Raw genomic sequence first — 17,438 nt, forward strand, 5'->3', positions numbered from 1 at the left:
TTTTTTTATTACGCCGCTCTCAAACGGTAAGGGAATGTAATGATGTTATTCGCTAAAATAATGCAATGTGAATGCCGTCCATTTTCTTTATTTCAATTTTCAAATCGAATTTCAAAAATTTTTCATATTTTTTTTTTGTTTTTTCTTTGTACTTTGTGAGAGAGTATAAAAAACAGATTAGTTATTAACGACTTCTCAATTTTTTCTTGTTTGTTATTTGTACTATGCTATTAGTACTAGCGTTATGACTGCTCAATCGATACTTACTACTGTTTTTATATCGATAAAAAGTGTTGCTCTCTCGTAAAAATACTTTGTTACAGAAAAAATTGCCAGAAATTATTCGAGTTAACTCTCCATGAAATCTGGCCATTAATCTTACAACTGCCTCCATTTGCGCTGAAAATAAAGAGGATATACATTTAAAGGAACTGCGAAGATCGCTTTTTCTATGGTATATATGTTTCCACAAACCTATATGTTTCTCTCTGCCTCATAACAGCAGAATAATTTGTAGAAAGAGAGAGTTAGATAACAAAATGTCAGAAAATAAACATTATTTTGATTAATTTATTAACCTAGTTCATAATATGGCTTGTCTTATACTTTACTTGCTTGCAAGATGTGATTTTTGATAAATCTATAACGCGAATGCCTTGTGATTTCCGGCACACCAGAATAAAACCGCTCTATATCTTTTCCATGGATGTCTTAATAGGCGACTAGGATGAGTGATGTGATTTCTTTAGTTTTCGGGCATAACCTTGTTTTTCATAAAATAACATTCCATTTTTGAGTTGATATGACGTGAATGAGATTTTTTTTAAATCAACTTAAATATTGAAGAGAGTTTCTATTTTGAAGAGCGTTCCGTTCAGGACGCTAGCCTCAGCGGGTTTAAATGCTTAGGTAGTTTGTAGTCTTTGACAAATGTGCCTGCGAAGGCCTATTTTTCTGAATGAAACATTTATTTTGAATAAAAAAACATTTAAACACATTTGGCGACTCGGTAATTTACGTAGGTACAATAAGTTATCTATGCGACACTAACAAATAAATCTATGATATATTTGAAGTATACTCGTAGAGAACTTCCGAAAATGGTATTCAATCTGAAAATGCCTCTCATTTATCGCCGAGACGTTTGAATGGGTGAATGATTGGATGAGAATGTGAATGGTCAATGTAATATATGTATTTAGACGAGTTTCTCGTGTTGTAACAAGACATTTTTTACGATAGAGGCGCGTAAAATAGAAGTAAACAAATACTTTTGGAAACCTTGGTCACGATTGATAACATGCGAGTCATCGGAAAATTGATGACGCTGCAGACCGGTCAAAGCGGAAAAAATACACACAAAGATACTCGTAAGAGAGAGAGAGAGAGAAATTTAAACCGCTTCATCAGTTTGTGAGCTATGATGACACAGACAGACACGTCAAACTTTATAACACCTCTCTTTTTAAAATGGTAAAAATATACTGATTCTGAACAAAAAGAGACAGCTTAATCTATGTGGTGGTGCTCTTGCCTCTTAATTACAGGTTCGATACCTGATCAGGCTATGATGGGAAACAAACTATTTTTAATTGGCCCAGGTTTTTGGATAAGTTATAACTTTTCAAACATAATGAACATTAAACATTTTTCCAAATAAAATGTTATGTTTGTATTTTCCTTGCAATACGTAAAGTATCTCATAAACCGGTATTTTAAACTTCCGTCGCACAAACAAACCGACTAATAAAACCGAATGTTTACCAATCGATTCGAGATTCGTTTCGCGATATCGATGATTGATTCCCATTCGATTCTAAAGCAATTAAACGTTTGAATATATCCTCGATTGTGACTTTATTGTACAAATTCAATTCCTAGAAATTCACTGTGATTAGATTTGGCTTGGAATCGGATTTGGAAACGATGTTAATCGATTGTCAATCAGTAAGTTACCCGGTTAAAATGCGTGTTGGCTTAAAGGCACTGGTTAAAATCTCACATCGGCCATCTTACAAATAGTAATTTTGGAAGTAATGTACATTAGTTTGAAAACTAACCGATGGTCTTACGGTGAAGGAAAATATCGTGAAGGAACCTGCACATTCAGGCAAATTGGATGTGTAACCATTAAGGTCCACCTGCATATTGTCTGTTTATATGGTTTCAATAAATTTTACATAATGAACTTATACTTATTATAACGTTTTTTTATTGTTATTGTAACGAAATTTATGAGAAATGAATTTATTCAATTAATTTCATATAAAAAAATATACACAGCACATCAATCAGAAGAAAGACAGATCCACTAGTCACGAAACTACGTTTACCAATACACACGAAACAGAGAAAACGAAACAAATAACTTTTATGTAATAAAAATCTTATGGAACCAATTTAGTTATTTTGCAATGTCTTCTCCAGTCATTAAACTCAATACCAGTTCGGAAAATAACAATATTGTACAAAGCCGAGTTTATTACCCCTGAGATATAGATCGCAGTCACGACGTCGTTATCGCCTTTGTTTGACTCCAATTGACAGCTCGGGGTCACGAGAGGTCAAGGTCATTCATGGTCCCATGTGGGTGATAACACAAATTTGTGTTATAAGGATTTCGTAAAGTTCGCAGGTTATTCTCATTGGCGCAATGGTAAAGATAAGTAATAGGTTTATGTACAGGTGTAATTCAGTCCGTGTAATTTTACTTGCTGGTTCATATCCCGCAGGAATCAACGGTTTTGTTACGTTTGATCGAAAACATAGGAACCGCAGTCATTGTACGTATTACGAGTACGCCGTACCTAGAGCATGTCTATGATCAATATTCAGAAATCTTAATCCTTCATGGTTCTTTACGATGTTTACTCTAACCGTAAGAGGATCGATTATTATTTAAACTAATGTATATAATATCGAATATAGTCATTGGTACATTTCACATTGGGGACCGACTTATCTATTTGTCACCAAATAGTCTATTTTAGGATGAGGAAAGTCCTCATACACAAGTATACGTTGATCGCCATGCAAAAGTGATGGAGGAACAACCTTAGAATTTATTTTCCCTAAAATAACAAATTTAAAGCTAAGACTTCACGCGTGTACTCGTACATACTCAGTTATAAAACTAATACTTAAAGCAATAAGGTTTCGCATAGAACTAGTTACAACACAATACTATACTCCCACGATTTAAGCAGAAGCGGAACACAAATAACTAGCTACGTGGCTCGTCCAATTGAGTTCGGTGGCAACGCTCGCTGCCTGGTCACGTTCTAGGGTCAAGATTGTCATAGAATAAACATTACGTGTCTTGCGGTTTTGTGGTAACTCGCTTTTGTCTCTGAGAGGAAATTACAGCCAATATAACGTACGTATATATAAAATCACTACTTTATCCCTATAGCCAACAATTTTTAAAAAACTGGAAGTGGGGTTTGCTGTGTATGAATAGGACTTGTGAATAGATCAGCTAGTGCCAGAAAGGAAGTTTACTCTCAGAATGTAGAATAGTATGATGTTCGTAGGAAAATGGGGGAATATTAGCTAAATATGTAGGTATCCATTTAAGTCTATATCAAAATATGGTTTACTAAAATATTTTGCAATCTAGGGATCATAAGTCTGGTCATGCATCTTTTTCTAGGCGCTGATAGAAAGACCAGGTCGAAAAAATCCTGACTCCATCATCAAAGATGATAATGCGTGCCCATAGAGTCAAAAGTGAAGACGCTGAAGAGCTGACAAAGCGAAAAGAAATAATATCGGAAATCAGACTCCAAGCCTCAAAGCATATTTTTTATTGTTCACAAAAAGCTAGCCACTTTTAACTTAGTCGTTTTAACTGTGTTCTTATAAAAACTTTATATTTACTTAATCTATGACACAGTGCAGTGGTGCTCCGAGTCCGATGCCCTTGCCCTATCTGCTTCGAGTTGAGGTAGGCTTGCACTTTTGTTGTTTTACTTGCATACCACGATAATAATGCAAGGGTATCGTGCCTACTGTTTATTCATCTATCTTTATATTATAGGAATTGCAAAAAAATATAAGCAGAATATTCATAGGAAATGTTTGAGTTAACTAATGGGTCAATATTAGTCAAAATAATAAATATTAAGTTTTTTCTTTCTTTATAATATATTTTAGGTAGGTTCACGCTGGTGCAAATAAATATAATTTTGACATATGTAATTTAAATTCAAAAATTGTTTTGCGATAGGTACGTATTATTTCGTCTATATCCCTTACCGTAGGTAGAGCCAACCGTCTTGAAAAGCTGAAAGGCCAGATGTATGACTTAATGATGGAATTGAAATTCAAATAGTGACAGGTTGCTAGCCTATCGCCTACAAGAAGAATCCCAAGTTTATTATCCATTTCCTTAGTCGCCTTTTACGAGGAAATCCCATCCGTGAAAAAGATATGGAGTGGTCCTATTCAAAATTGCCGGGAATATCTTTGTCGTTACCTTTTCCCACTTTTTACGTGGGGGTGGGCACTTCTTCATCGGCAAAAAAGAAGAAAGAAGAATTCCATAATTCAGCCATCCAGCTAAGCGTAACAGTTAAGACTTTTTAAGGCTCTGTCTACCGCGTTAGGCACAAATACATGATACATGTACGTATTAACCACTTGTACAAGTGGATTAACAAAAGCGAATGCAACAATGAGAAAGATTGACAAGAAACTAAGATACATACAAACAGATGCATGTAAGGTGAAGCGGCCGCCTCATTATAAGGAGAGTTTCAAGTACTCTCTAACACTGGCACTAATAGGCCAGCTGGGAATATTCTGGAAGCCAGCTTTATTTTACATGTCAGAAGAGAGAATAGTAAATTTGAGGGAAGACATACAAACAATTAATCACGTCTTTATCCCTAACGGGGCAGACAGTGTCGACCAGTCTTGAGGTGACTGAAAGGCCACGTTCAGCTGTATGGCTTATTAGTTTAACGCGCGGTAAAAACAAAAGAAAAATAAATTACAACTTTATGAAATTTCGCACTGCCTTCTTTTTTTATATAAAAGGTCTTTTTCAAAGTACAACTTTGGCAAAAATAATACAAGATTGAATCGTACCTGCTGACACGTAAAAAGTAAAATTTCACTACCTAGCGTGTTCCCATTGAACACTAAAACGAACTTCAATCACAGCTCTTAATTCCGTGCGTACGTGACGTGATTGGACAATTTTTTCACGTCTCCGCTTCCTCAAAATACCTTCCTAATTCAAAGATCGTGCGCTAAACGGGAGAATGAAAACATTCCCTTTACTTACAGCATGTAAAACACCTGAGATCAGGTAAGTACCGGGCACAGAGCGCAACAGTCCGCCTCCCCGCTCTCTTCCTTGCTCTGTGGGGGAAGCTATTTCCAAGAATAAGGCGGCTTACAAACGCGCGACTCAACAGTTTGCATATCATTAGCTTCCCGTCGATAAGTGTTCTTTGTGCCTACAATACTTTACTAAGACCTTTTGTGATCATCATTTTGCAGAATAGGTTATTTTTAACCTTGATTGTAGATGTAACTTCTTTTAAAGATAAATAAATATTTATGGGACAAAGTACACAGACAGAGCCTCAAAATAAGTTTGAGACTTCTATTGTATGAAAATATAATTGAAGATTATCATTTGGCGATGGTCTAAGAAACCTTTAATAAAATCCCAATGCCATGTCTGTAAGATCCACTTAATCACTTTTTACGGCATCCATGAGAAAGAAAATGGATGCCTGGAACTATACGACAGTATAACATACATACAATATACGAAGTTATAAACTTTGCTTAAATATATAAAAGGTCTTAATCTTAACACGTTTTGAAATGGACTATACTCCTAGTAGGTATATATTGCTATAATAGGCACCTACATAGTACTTAGGACATTCATACAAAGTCACGACTTAGCTCGTAGTCTGCCATATCGTAAAGGTGGATGAGGGAAATAATATTTGAGTACCTTTGAGGCGTCGTTTGCGGTGCCAAGTGATTCCACGAAGCGCTCGCAATAGGGAACTAAGTGCCATTTTAGAATTACTTTAAAAAGGTTGTACGTATGTATGTGTGTGACTATTTTTAGAAATAATATTGTATTTAATTCGATTCCGTTTCTTTTTTATTTTTCCAACTTTTGTTTCTTTGTTTGTAAATACAATTACTTTGACGAAAACATTACGTACAACGGCGGACCTATCTACCTACCTACTTATCCCTAGGAGAGACTTAGGGCACTAAAAATATATTTATATGAACGTATAATTTATCAAATTTGTTCTTAGTATGTAGTTCTTAGTATTTATATCTAATTTTATTGTGATATTCTTGTTTAACATCTGCTTTTTTTACTTTTGTTAGCCTATAAGTATTATCTTTTCTTGGGATAAGCCCGCCGTATCTATTAATTTTTATGTATTTTAGCAATTTATTTATATTCAACACAGAAAACAACAGAAATAATAATTATCTGCCTCAATACAAATCTATTACCACTTTAAAATTTTACCAAACCAAAACACTGTGTTTTCCTTCTAAACAAAATACTTATCTATTGTAAGATTACATACATTTCCACGTGTCATTACACCACGGACCCCTAAGCGAGCGCGGCGTGACCCCGCCTGACCCTTGGTCACGATTTTCTGGACTTCCGCACATTGTAATTTACTACTCATTTAGCTAAGTTTTATCGGAGCCGAGTTATCTATTATGTCGTATACGCTACTAGGGACTTACTCGCACTTTGCCGACTGATTGTCATTGAATTTCATCAGTTAACTATGTCGAAAGAGTCTTTCTATTATATTTTTTAATACTAACTGTGCACCGGGACTTCGCTCCCGTGGGTTTTCGGGATGAACAGTACCCTTTGTTATTCCAGGTTTTATTCTACTGGTGTACTTAATTCTGAAGTCTAGTAGATATTGCGTGAAAGATTAACAAACGTATAAAAAGTTCAGCATAAGAAATCTATTTCTTCACTCATAAACTTATAACGTCTGTATCTCATACGGGGGAGACAGGCCCAATAATCACAAAAATCGAAGGGCTCAGATGGCTTAGTGACGGCATTGTAATTCAGAGTTAGTGAAAATTGCCAGCCTTAAAAGCGAAATCCAAGTTTTTAAGCATTATATAAAGCACAAAATATAGTATGTAGCACCTTAAAAGTTTATTTTTTACATAAGATAGCATAATAGTTAAAGCATAATACTTTTATATTAAAACTTTCTAAATTTTTACAATCACATACTGCTAATATTTCTACTCTGCCACTGGAAACCACATAGCTAAGGTTTCACAGAGAGCTATACTATAAAATAACATATCTTATATGACGGTAGTGAAATACAAAAGAGCATTCGATACCAAAGGACTTTTCCTAGAAAATGAATAACTGTATTCATACAAAGGAAGGCGTTAGTACAAAGCAAAGAGAATAGACCGTTTTCTTAGAGCTTCTGAATATTGTTCTAACATACATAATATCTGTTGAGAACATACCAAACTATCCGTACTTACAATTGTAGAGATTTCATAAAGCATAAAACTCAGCATTATGTTGATAAGATTATTTCATAGATACATTTATAATTTATACTTTTTGAGTAACACATGGTCAATAAAATCTAAAAAACTTGAAGACCTTGTTCGGATGGATGGCTTAATTATGAAGATTCAAACTGTGACAGGTTGCTAGCCCATCACCTGAAAGAAGAATCGCAAGTTTATAAGCTTTAGGAAAAAAAGTCTTCCTATTTTATCGCGCGAAAACCGATCGCAGTTTAGCTTTTATTAAAACGGCAGTTTTTCGCGCGATAAAATGGCGTCGCGCGTGCCATGTTACGGGAGCTGATCTGCATGGAAGATGTACAGTTAAAATTACATACACACATAAAATCACGCCTAACACCCGGAGAGGTAGGCAGAGACTTCATCTTTTAATTGCCACAATCTCTGCAAGTTCTTTCACTTCATCCACATTCATAAAACTCTTAATGCAAAGAAATATATTCTGTTTTTTATTAATTGTTAATTAATTCTGTTTTTATCCATCCTCTCCATATGTCCGTAAACCATCTTAACATTTTTTATAATGTTTAAAAATATTATTTTATTTATTTCAAATTATATGACGTGTCAAAGGCAACCTTAATTATCTTTATCCTAGCGTCAAGACTACAAAATACTAACAGCCATCTGACAATGCAACATAGACAGCCTTAACGTTGTATGCCATTACAAATAACTTGGATATTAGACAAATTATTGCCAGATTTATAACCAATGTTACGTGATGAAAGGTTATTAAAATTTGTGATTCATTTCAAACCTCTACTTTTACGTCCCAATAACCTTTTATTGACAGTAAAGCTTAGGTCTAGCCAGAATTTCTCAAACTTATTGTTTCACGTAGTACGTAGACTTTATGGGCCTTCAATGAACTAAGTAACAAGCTTTCCAAAAAAAATGTACTTACCTTTATACTTAATTTTACAGATATATCTATACTATCTAAAAAGTGATCTTAATGTATTACAATAAAGCACACTTATCCTGTAAAACTCTGCATAAGGTGGTAAATTCAAAAGGTATCACAAAAATATTACGAGTTTAACGACCTCTAAATCTACGGGATTAGAGAAATATCCGATGAGACTTCATATTTTATGAGTCCTAAATTTAGGAATCCTATTTAAACTTGTCGACAGCCCAATTGGTAGGGCATGCACAGAAAATTAAGAGTCGATACGACCTGATAATGTAGTTGTGACTCATTGGCTGATTAACGAATGAGGCTCTTCGGATGGGCTTACCCCGAGTTGAAGGATTACAGGCACTTCGCAACTGGTAAATTTATACAGTCCTAAAATTAATATTTCATATTCAGAAAATAAGCCATCGAAGGCATTTTCTACATTATTTTACATTTAAATAATGTTAATGTTCGGAAGTGTGGGGTAAGTACAATGCAACCCAATTGAAAATCGAACCCAGTGCGCTTGTAAGATAAGAAGGAATCGAAATTTTGATAAAAAGTCCTTTTTTTTTAAATCGGTTAATAATTGTGCCGCCGTGTGGTTCCCGGCACCAATACAAAAAAGAATAGGACCACTCTATCTCTTTCGCATGGATGTCGTAAAAGGCGACTAAGGGATAGGCTTACAAACTTGGGATTCTTTTTTTAGGCGATGGGCTAGCAACCTGTCACTATTTGAATCTCAATTCTATCATTAAGCTAAATAGCTGAACGTGGCCATTCGTGGATATAGACGTGAACATATGTATGTATGTACGGTTAATAATTATTGATTAGCACCCAAAAGAAAATGTTATTTATGAACCTTTTATTCGTTCGATATTGTGACCAAAGATGGCGCCACATAATTACGCCACACATTCTCACTTGATTTCATAAGCGATTTGGTTTAATAATTTTATATAATGCTATTACCGTGTAGTGCCGTGTGGTTTACGGCACCAATGGACCACTCAATCTCTTTCCCATGGATGTCATAAAAGGCGACTAAGGGATAGACTTATAAACTTGGGATCCTTTTAATAGACGATGGGCTAGCAACCTATCACTATTTGAACCTCAATTCTACCATTAAGCCAAACAGCTGAACGGGGCCAATCGGTCTTTTCAAGACTGTTCGCTCTGTCTAACCCGCAAGGGATATACACGTAAATATATGTAGCTCGTGACATAATTGCAAATCGCTCCCAGTGCAACCCCGCCCTTACCCGGTTGGTTGCATAACCCGTTTGAAGCGTGCTGTAATTATTCCTATGGTTTTCGAATGATTACGTAACTAAAGCTCCGGCTAGGAAGTTCTACTGTTAGCTTTAGGTAGCCATCGAAAGCTCCGACCTAATTCAGCTTCACTTTTTGTTCATTACGTATTCGAATCGTTAGTTCTGTGATTTATGTTTATTATTCAGTGTGAATTAAATGTGCCTTGTGGCTCTCGGCACCAATAGAAAAAGAGAATAGGACTACACCATTACTTTTCCGTGGATGTCGTAAAAGAAAATCTGCTTAGAATCACAACAAATGAATGTATCGAATTACTTTAACCTCTTATTCCCGCCTCTTTGCTTGCGTAAACCGAGAAATGCCGTTAATTTTCGTTCCCGCGGGAATTTCGGGAAGTCCTATTTTAGTAAGTACATCCCTAAACCACTATTTACATGTTAAAATTCATGACTCATGACCTCAAATTTTGACAGTGTTCTTTAACATATACTAGTAAGTCATTGGTGTATGACATAAATACATACATACAATGACATCTTTAACCTACACAGGATAGACAGAGCCAACAGTCTCGAAAAGACTGGTAGACCACGTTCACCTGTTTGGATAGAATGATATAATCGATATTCAAATAGTCACAGATTGCTAGTGCATCGCCTAAAAGGATAATCACAAGTTTATAAGCCTTATCCCTTAGTCGCCTTTTACGACATCCATGGGAAAGAGATGGGGTGGTCCTATTCTTTTTCTATTAGCGCTAAGAACCACACGGCTCGATCCGGCCGCGCATTGTGCATGACCCGTGTGGTTTATATTAGTAAAGACAGATACCTAAGTAGCTTTAAATTAATATTCGGTGTAATGACAACTGTACGCTATAAATTTGAATTCGCATTAGTTAGTCAACGTTTTGCTTTGTATCTTGTACAGTTTAGTTTGTTTGTTTGTGCAACATCGGCATGTTTTGCTGAATGACAAAATAGTTCTGGATTTCACGATTTCATTAGTAAATGTTATGTAATTACACAGAACTAACTTCGGAACACACGTTTGGTTAGGACTAAACTCTGGGACCCAGGGACCCAGACGCCATCTTGCATTTGATTTATGTTCAAGCATTGTTACTGGATTATCCTTTGCATTGACCAAGTCCAATTGAGTATACACATACGCCTTTTTCCGTGTAGGTAGACCAATAGTCTTGAAAAGATTTGGAGGCTACGGTCTGCTGTATAGTTAAGCTATGATGGAATTGAAAATAATCCTTAACTACGCGAAAGTTGTAAGGAAGTGTGAATGTTGTTTAAAAAATCCTGAAAGAAGAATCTCAAGTTTATAAGCCCATCCCTTAATCGCCAAGATAATTATTGCTGTCATTACATCTTCTTTTTTTAACTGTGTCAAATAATAACATACATACATACATAAAATCACCCTCTTTCCCGGAGAGGTAGGCTGAGTCTACCTCTTTCCACTTGCCACGATCTTTGCACACTTCTTTCGCTTCATCCACATTCATAACTCTCTTCATGCAAGCTCAGCGGTTTCGGGTACTCTTGACCTGACCCTTTACCAGGGCGTCCTTAATTTGATCAAGATATGTTCGTCTAGGTCTTCCCACCCCGACCTTTCCCTCCACACTCTCCTTGTATATCTGCTTAGTCAATCTGCTATCATTCATCAAATAACAATTAAAAGAAAATTCCAATGTGAAGTCACTCTTACCTTTAGCTAGCCCGTTATTAGTTCAACCAAGAAATTTGTTTCCCTTTGTTTTCATTGCACGAAGTTTACAACTGAAACACATTATTTCTAGTTCGTTAATATCGCAAAACATTACTGGCTGTTACCAATTTGCTTCAAGGAGGTAATTAGATTTTGTGCAACGAAACTTTACCCATTATGGAATATTGTAATATTATGTAGTAGTTTTAACGAAATGTTTTTCCAACAATCAAAGAAAAGGGTTAATGCTTGGAATCTTCTTTGAGGCGATGGGATAGCAACCTGGCTATCTTTAAATCTCAATTTTATCCAGTTTACCGAAGTTTTTGAGCCCTGTGACGGTCTACCCCTAAAGACGAGCATTTGTGCAATTTTAAGAATATTAAGATTTTTCAATCTTTTATTTTTGGTCCTTTTCATTGTAATAAAATTTTCTGTAAAATTAAGAATAACTTTTTATTTTTTAACTATTTCAGGTCATAAATTGCTTATTTTTTTGGAAATTGCCACGGGAGCGAACCCCTGGGCCATCTGTTGGTTTTTAATTAATTAAATTTTAATTTTAATTTAATTTAATAGGATCTTTTTCCATGGATGTTGTAAAAGCCTAATAAATTTGGGATTCTACTTTCACTGTCACTATTTTTATTTCAATTAAATTTTTGAGCAATTCAGCTGAGCGTGGCCTTTTTGTCATTGCAAGACTTTTGACTCTGTTTACGCGTGATTTTATATATATTATTATTACGTCGATGTATAAAGCTTCTATTGTTCTTAAAATGCCTACTATGTAACATTACATAACAATTTATATCCTAAAACAGATTGTTACATCACTATGTTCGTTATATTGCGGCGGCATTGACCGGGTCGAAGGATAAGCAGTCACGATTTAGAATTTTTGATGGTCATAATATGCCAATGCCTTTTATGGCGTGTGACTTACCAAAATAACAAGCTGGAATGTATGAAGGTACCTGTGAACAAATAAGTTCTATTTATATGAATGAACAAATTAATGTTTATTCATTATTGCAAGTAATAATTACAAAATTTATTGCACCATAAGAGTAAAACATACAAAACAGCACAAAACAGATGAAGATGGTACGAAGGCGGTCTTATCGCTAATGCAATCTCTTCCAGTCAACCTTTGAGTGGAAGGAAACCAAACAGGAGATTGGCGTTGGCGCAGAGCAAGATAAATAAATGTTTAAACATAATGAAATGCACACAGAATATATATACATTCTCTTCGAATCACAAGAAAATAGTGTGAGAGAGTTAGAAAATTTTTACGGATGATATAAAATGTCTTATTCCACCTTGCATCCTTACCTCTCTGGAGATGAACCTGGGGTACTTTGGCTTGCCTTTGAACCATAATCTTAGATTAGATAAGCCAAGTTTTTACACGAAGTGACGCTCTTCGTAACCTTCGCAGGGTTATTTAACCTATATATTAAAGTTGTCAAAATATATAAAAATTACGGTCAGAAATAATGATTTAACGTGCCTACTACAGTATAAAGAAAATTGTTAGTACCTTAATACTTACTACACATAACGAAGATCACAATACACCCTTAAACAAATAACAAATTAAGTGCAATATAACAAACTGATCATGTTCTCGTAAAGTTATAAATAACTTATTATTGCTATTTCCTTTTACAGTGACGTAATCGCCGAGTGTAGGAAATGACATCAGGTTTATGTGAGTATAATTCTAACTATCGGATAATTGAGTGTGATGACCCCTAGTCTAGACTTTGACTAAAGAATTATTAATAGTATCTTAAAATAGTATGTGGCAGTTTATTCTCTGCCAATCAACTTAGGGCGAAGAATTTTTAGGTTCATTCATTCATATAATCCCATTTATATACCTTGCTGGATTGACATAGCAGTCTTGAAAGACTGGCAGGCCACGTTCAGCTGTTAGGCTTAATGATAGAATTGTTTGATAGCCCATCGCCTAAAAAAGAAAGCCTTTTACGTCATCTGTGGGAAAGACATGGAGTGGTTCTATTTTCATATTGGTGCCGGGAACCACACGGCACATTTTATGTTCATGCAAATGTTGAAGAAGAATATTCAGTTTTTCTTCTATTACTCATAGACGAAAAACTGAATATTCTTCTTGTGTTATTAACACATATATTTCTCGGAAACGTCTTAAGATTGAATGAATGCTGAACAGTGCTAAACCTCAAATATGTAGAGTCCAGGAACGGAAGGTTGTGAATACCAGCGCTGAGAGCGGTACCCTCGGATATGTTAAGATGTTCGTATCCACTGTTTGGGCTTAAGGCATTCCGAACAGTTAAGTTGAAGCTCAGTTATAGTCTAAGAGACTCGCCAAATTTATCCGTAATGTTTTACTATTATGCTCGCGGTTCAATCTATGGGACATTCTAGAAAAAGGTACCTATAACCTAAATACCTTAAACTTTATTTTATCAAATCAATAGCTTACTGTCATGTTACTAAAATTTTTCGTTTGCATGAAATTTACTATGTAGATACCTTTATAATTCAACTTTTGAAGATTCGTATAACATTTGATCGAAACTTGTGCATTGTTATGGCGTATAAATTTTATAATGTTTTTTTCATCTTGGATAAAAGCTCTTTTGGCTCTTTCGTCCAAGATCGTGTGCTGAGCAGACGTGTTACTCGTTAATTTCCCAATAATTGAACTTGATTTATACTAAACTCGCGTTTAAATCAACGTGTACAAGTGCGAAAATACAAATAGCAATATTTATTGCACCTGCGACGTTCTACGGCAAGTTTCGTGGCACGGCAAGTTGAAGCGAGCGCGGGGACTGCATCTTCACCTCCGCGAAAGGGTCAAATATATTATTCTTCTCACTCCGTTGTGTGCATACGCTACGACCGCAGCTACGACTAGTGCCGAGTGATACCGAATGATTCCGGCTGACGCATGAGCTTGAAGCTACGACCCAATACCTACTACGAGTCTACGACAGGGGCGCCTTTGTACTGCTACGAGAACGCTTAGCTACTTGTTACCGTTATTTTGTTTTGCTTTGACTAATAGCAGACTTAAAGTATGCCTAATTTAATGCGCTCTCCGCCACTAAATAAGTCAGTAAGTTTTTCGGAAACGGACATGGATAAGGTGGGCCAGTTTTCTGGATCTTTGGAGGATGTTATTAACATTACGCAACGAGATAACAAACGGCGCCGGATTACGGACGAGTGCATGGATAGCACCTCAACAGATTTACGGACTATAGTTAGAGAAGAGTTATGTAATATAATGAAACCCCTTCAAAAAGAAATAAAAGAAATTAAAGATTTTAATAAACAAATTCAAAATTCTATGGATTTTCTGGTGGAGCAAAATAAGGAATATCAGACGAAGATAAATGAGCTTGAAGTGCAATCTAAGAAAAATAGAGATTATATTAACATCCTGGAAAGCAAACTCGAAGATATTCTTATAGCGAGTCGTAAAACAAACTTTGAAATAAAAAATGTTCCAAAGATGAACCCTGAGACTAAACAGGACCTCATAGAAAATGTCACAAACTTGTTCAAGACTGTGGACTGCTCATTACGAAATTGTGACATTAAGGACATTTATCGAGTGAGAGGAAATCATCCTGAAAAGAAGAATACTCCAATTATTGTGGAGACTAACTCTGCTATTTTAAAAGCGGAATTCCTAAAGAAGGTAAAATTTTTTAACATGAAACATCAAAATAAATTATGTGCCAAACACATGGGCTACAAAACGCAGGAGGATACTCCAATATTCGTATCAGAACACCTCACAGCAAAAGGAACACGTCTCCATTTCCTAGCCCGTGACCTCGCTAAGTCGAAGAGTTACAAATTTTGTTGGACGGCTTATGGAAAAGTATTCGTTAGAAAAGATGAAAATTCTCCAATAATAAATATTAGGACTGAAGAGCAAGTCCAAGGCTTATTCCAAGATAAATGACTATTTTTGCAGCTTAACGTGTGTATGAATAACGATGAACTATATGTACGTCTATGGTTAAACTTAATGAAGGTAATATTTTTTATCTCAATGTTCTTAACAAATTTGAAAAGACAATTATCACTCACAAAATTCAAAGTCACTCAACAACTACTTAAATATCCATACTTGATTTATAACAATAATAAATTAAAGCAATTTTGCTATTCATTTGTAATACATGCATGTTTACTATTTAATATTAAAAATGTCTATGTGTACACTGCCTTACTTTTGCCTAGTCTGTTGTTGTTAATTGCTAACTCTAGGGGTAACATACATATCACTTATGATAATTTCAGTCTCTTATTCTCACTTATATGGAAAACTTTTATTAGATATCAAAATAAGCTGATACAATCATATAATAATAATTCATTTATAAAAAAAATTCATTTTATTACATACCATCAACACGGCTTTTGGACTATATATACATATATATATAACAGTTATATACATATATATATAACAGTTATATATAACAGTTATATACTTAAAATATACAATTCAAATATATATTTAATTTATTATAACGGATCTGTGCACTTTTTGAACTTTCGGATTTTTTCACATTTGGTGAAAGTATACACCTTCTGTCATTTGTCTAAACAGCCCTTATGTAACTATTTCTTAAATACATATTTACGTTTAAAACCGATTGAACATCTAAGTATGCAAATAATGATAGTAAAATCGTACAAACCACAAAATTCAGTAATTATTAAAATGAAATGCATTTACTGTATATGTCACATCGGCCTTATTTTGACGTGCAGCCTAACTTATTATCATAATGGATGAACGATTGGTAACGTTAAATGACATAGACAATATGGAGATAGCCACTTCCACTATTTGTAGCCCTAGTGAATTTAATTCAACTATTAAAGTAGACAAAAGGGACCTTACTGTAATAACACAAAATATAAGAAGTATTGATCACAACTTTGACGATTTTACCCTTACTTTGGCTACTTTAAAGACTGATATAGATGTTGTTATATTGACAGAATGTAGATTAAATGATAATAAAAACATACCTCAAATGATAGGCTATTGCATGTATCATAGTACTCGTCACTTAAACCAAAATGATGGTGTTGTTCTCTATATTAAAAATACACTTAGGCACGAAGTGAAGGAAATCATACTTACCCATGCTTCCTGTATTCAAGTCGATGTACTGGGCACTGTCATTTTAGGTATATATAGGTCTCCATCACAACAAAATGCCGAACCGTTCATAAATTCCCTAGAGTCCCATCTAATATCTTTAAATTCTAGAAATAATATAGTTGTCGCGGGTGACTTAAACATAAACATTAAGTTTAAAACTAAAGAAGAATCTCATGAACGCAAAAACAGAATACTATACCAGAATATGTTATCTAACTATGGGATACTTGCAGGACATACTTTTAAAACGAATGATAAAAATTGCATAGATCATATAATGCTCAAATTAAATAAAGTAAAACATACCGCACGTATAGTTATTTTAGAAACTAGTATAACAGACCATAAAACTGTTTTTCTCTCCATCTCCTCAGTACCGCGTTGTTCACAGGTGAATAAATCTAGAACCAAAACTGATTTCGGAAGTGCCGTAGTTGCGTTGGAAAAAAGCAATGTTAATGACTTACTGTTCTGTGATGACCCCACAATAATAATAGAGAAGTTAACTAAATGTATAAAAAATTGCTTGGATCAAAATTCTGTTACCACTAATATACCTAAATCTAAAAGAATAATAAAACCCTGGATCACCCCAGGAATATTGCGTTGTATAAAAAATCGGAACAAATTACAGAAAGAATGTAAAAATAATCCTGGGAATGAAGTTACTAAAGTCATTTATAAAAGATATAGGAACTATTGTAATAATCTGATTAAAAAATTAAAACGAAATTATGAAAAAGA

At 34.8% G+C, this 17,438-nt stretch overlaps 2 protein-coding genes across 10 annotated transcripts in view; one reads left to right on the forward strand and one right to left on the reverse strand.

Moving 5' to 3' along the window:
* Positions 1-17,438, reverse strand: part of LOC106135600 (brain tumor protein) — a 342,528-nt gene that overhangs the window by 277,919 nt on the left and 47,171 nt on the right. The window contains exon 2 of one of the 9 annotated variants that reach the window (XM_060950272.1): positions 12,447-12,477. The exons of the other annotated variants lie outside the window; for them this stretch is intronic. The gene's annotated coding sequence lies outside the window, so the exon portion shown is untranslated. The remainder of the gene's footprint in view (positions 1-12,446; positions 12,478-17,438) is intronic. 9 annotated transcript variants of the gene reach the window in all.
* Positions 14,853-15,476, forward strand: LOC132903126 (uncharacterized). The gene has a single exon (XM_060950493.1). The coding sequence runs from the start codon at positions 14,853-14,855 to the stop codon at positions 15,474-15,476; it is 624 nt and encodes a 207-aa protein (XP_060806476.1).

The sequence above is a fragment of the Amyelois transitella genome, chromosome 21 (assembly GCF_032362555.1).
Source record: "Amyelois transitella isolate CPQ chromosome 21, ilAmyTran1.1, whole genome shotgun sequence".
NCBI classification, from domain to species: Eukaryota; Metazoa; Arthropoda; class Insecta; order Lepidoptera; family Pyralidae; genus Amyelois; species Amyelois transitella.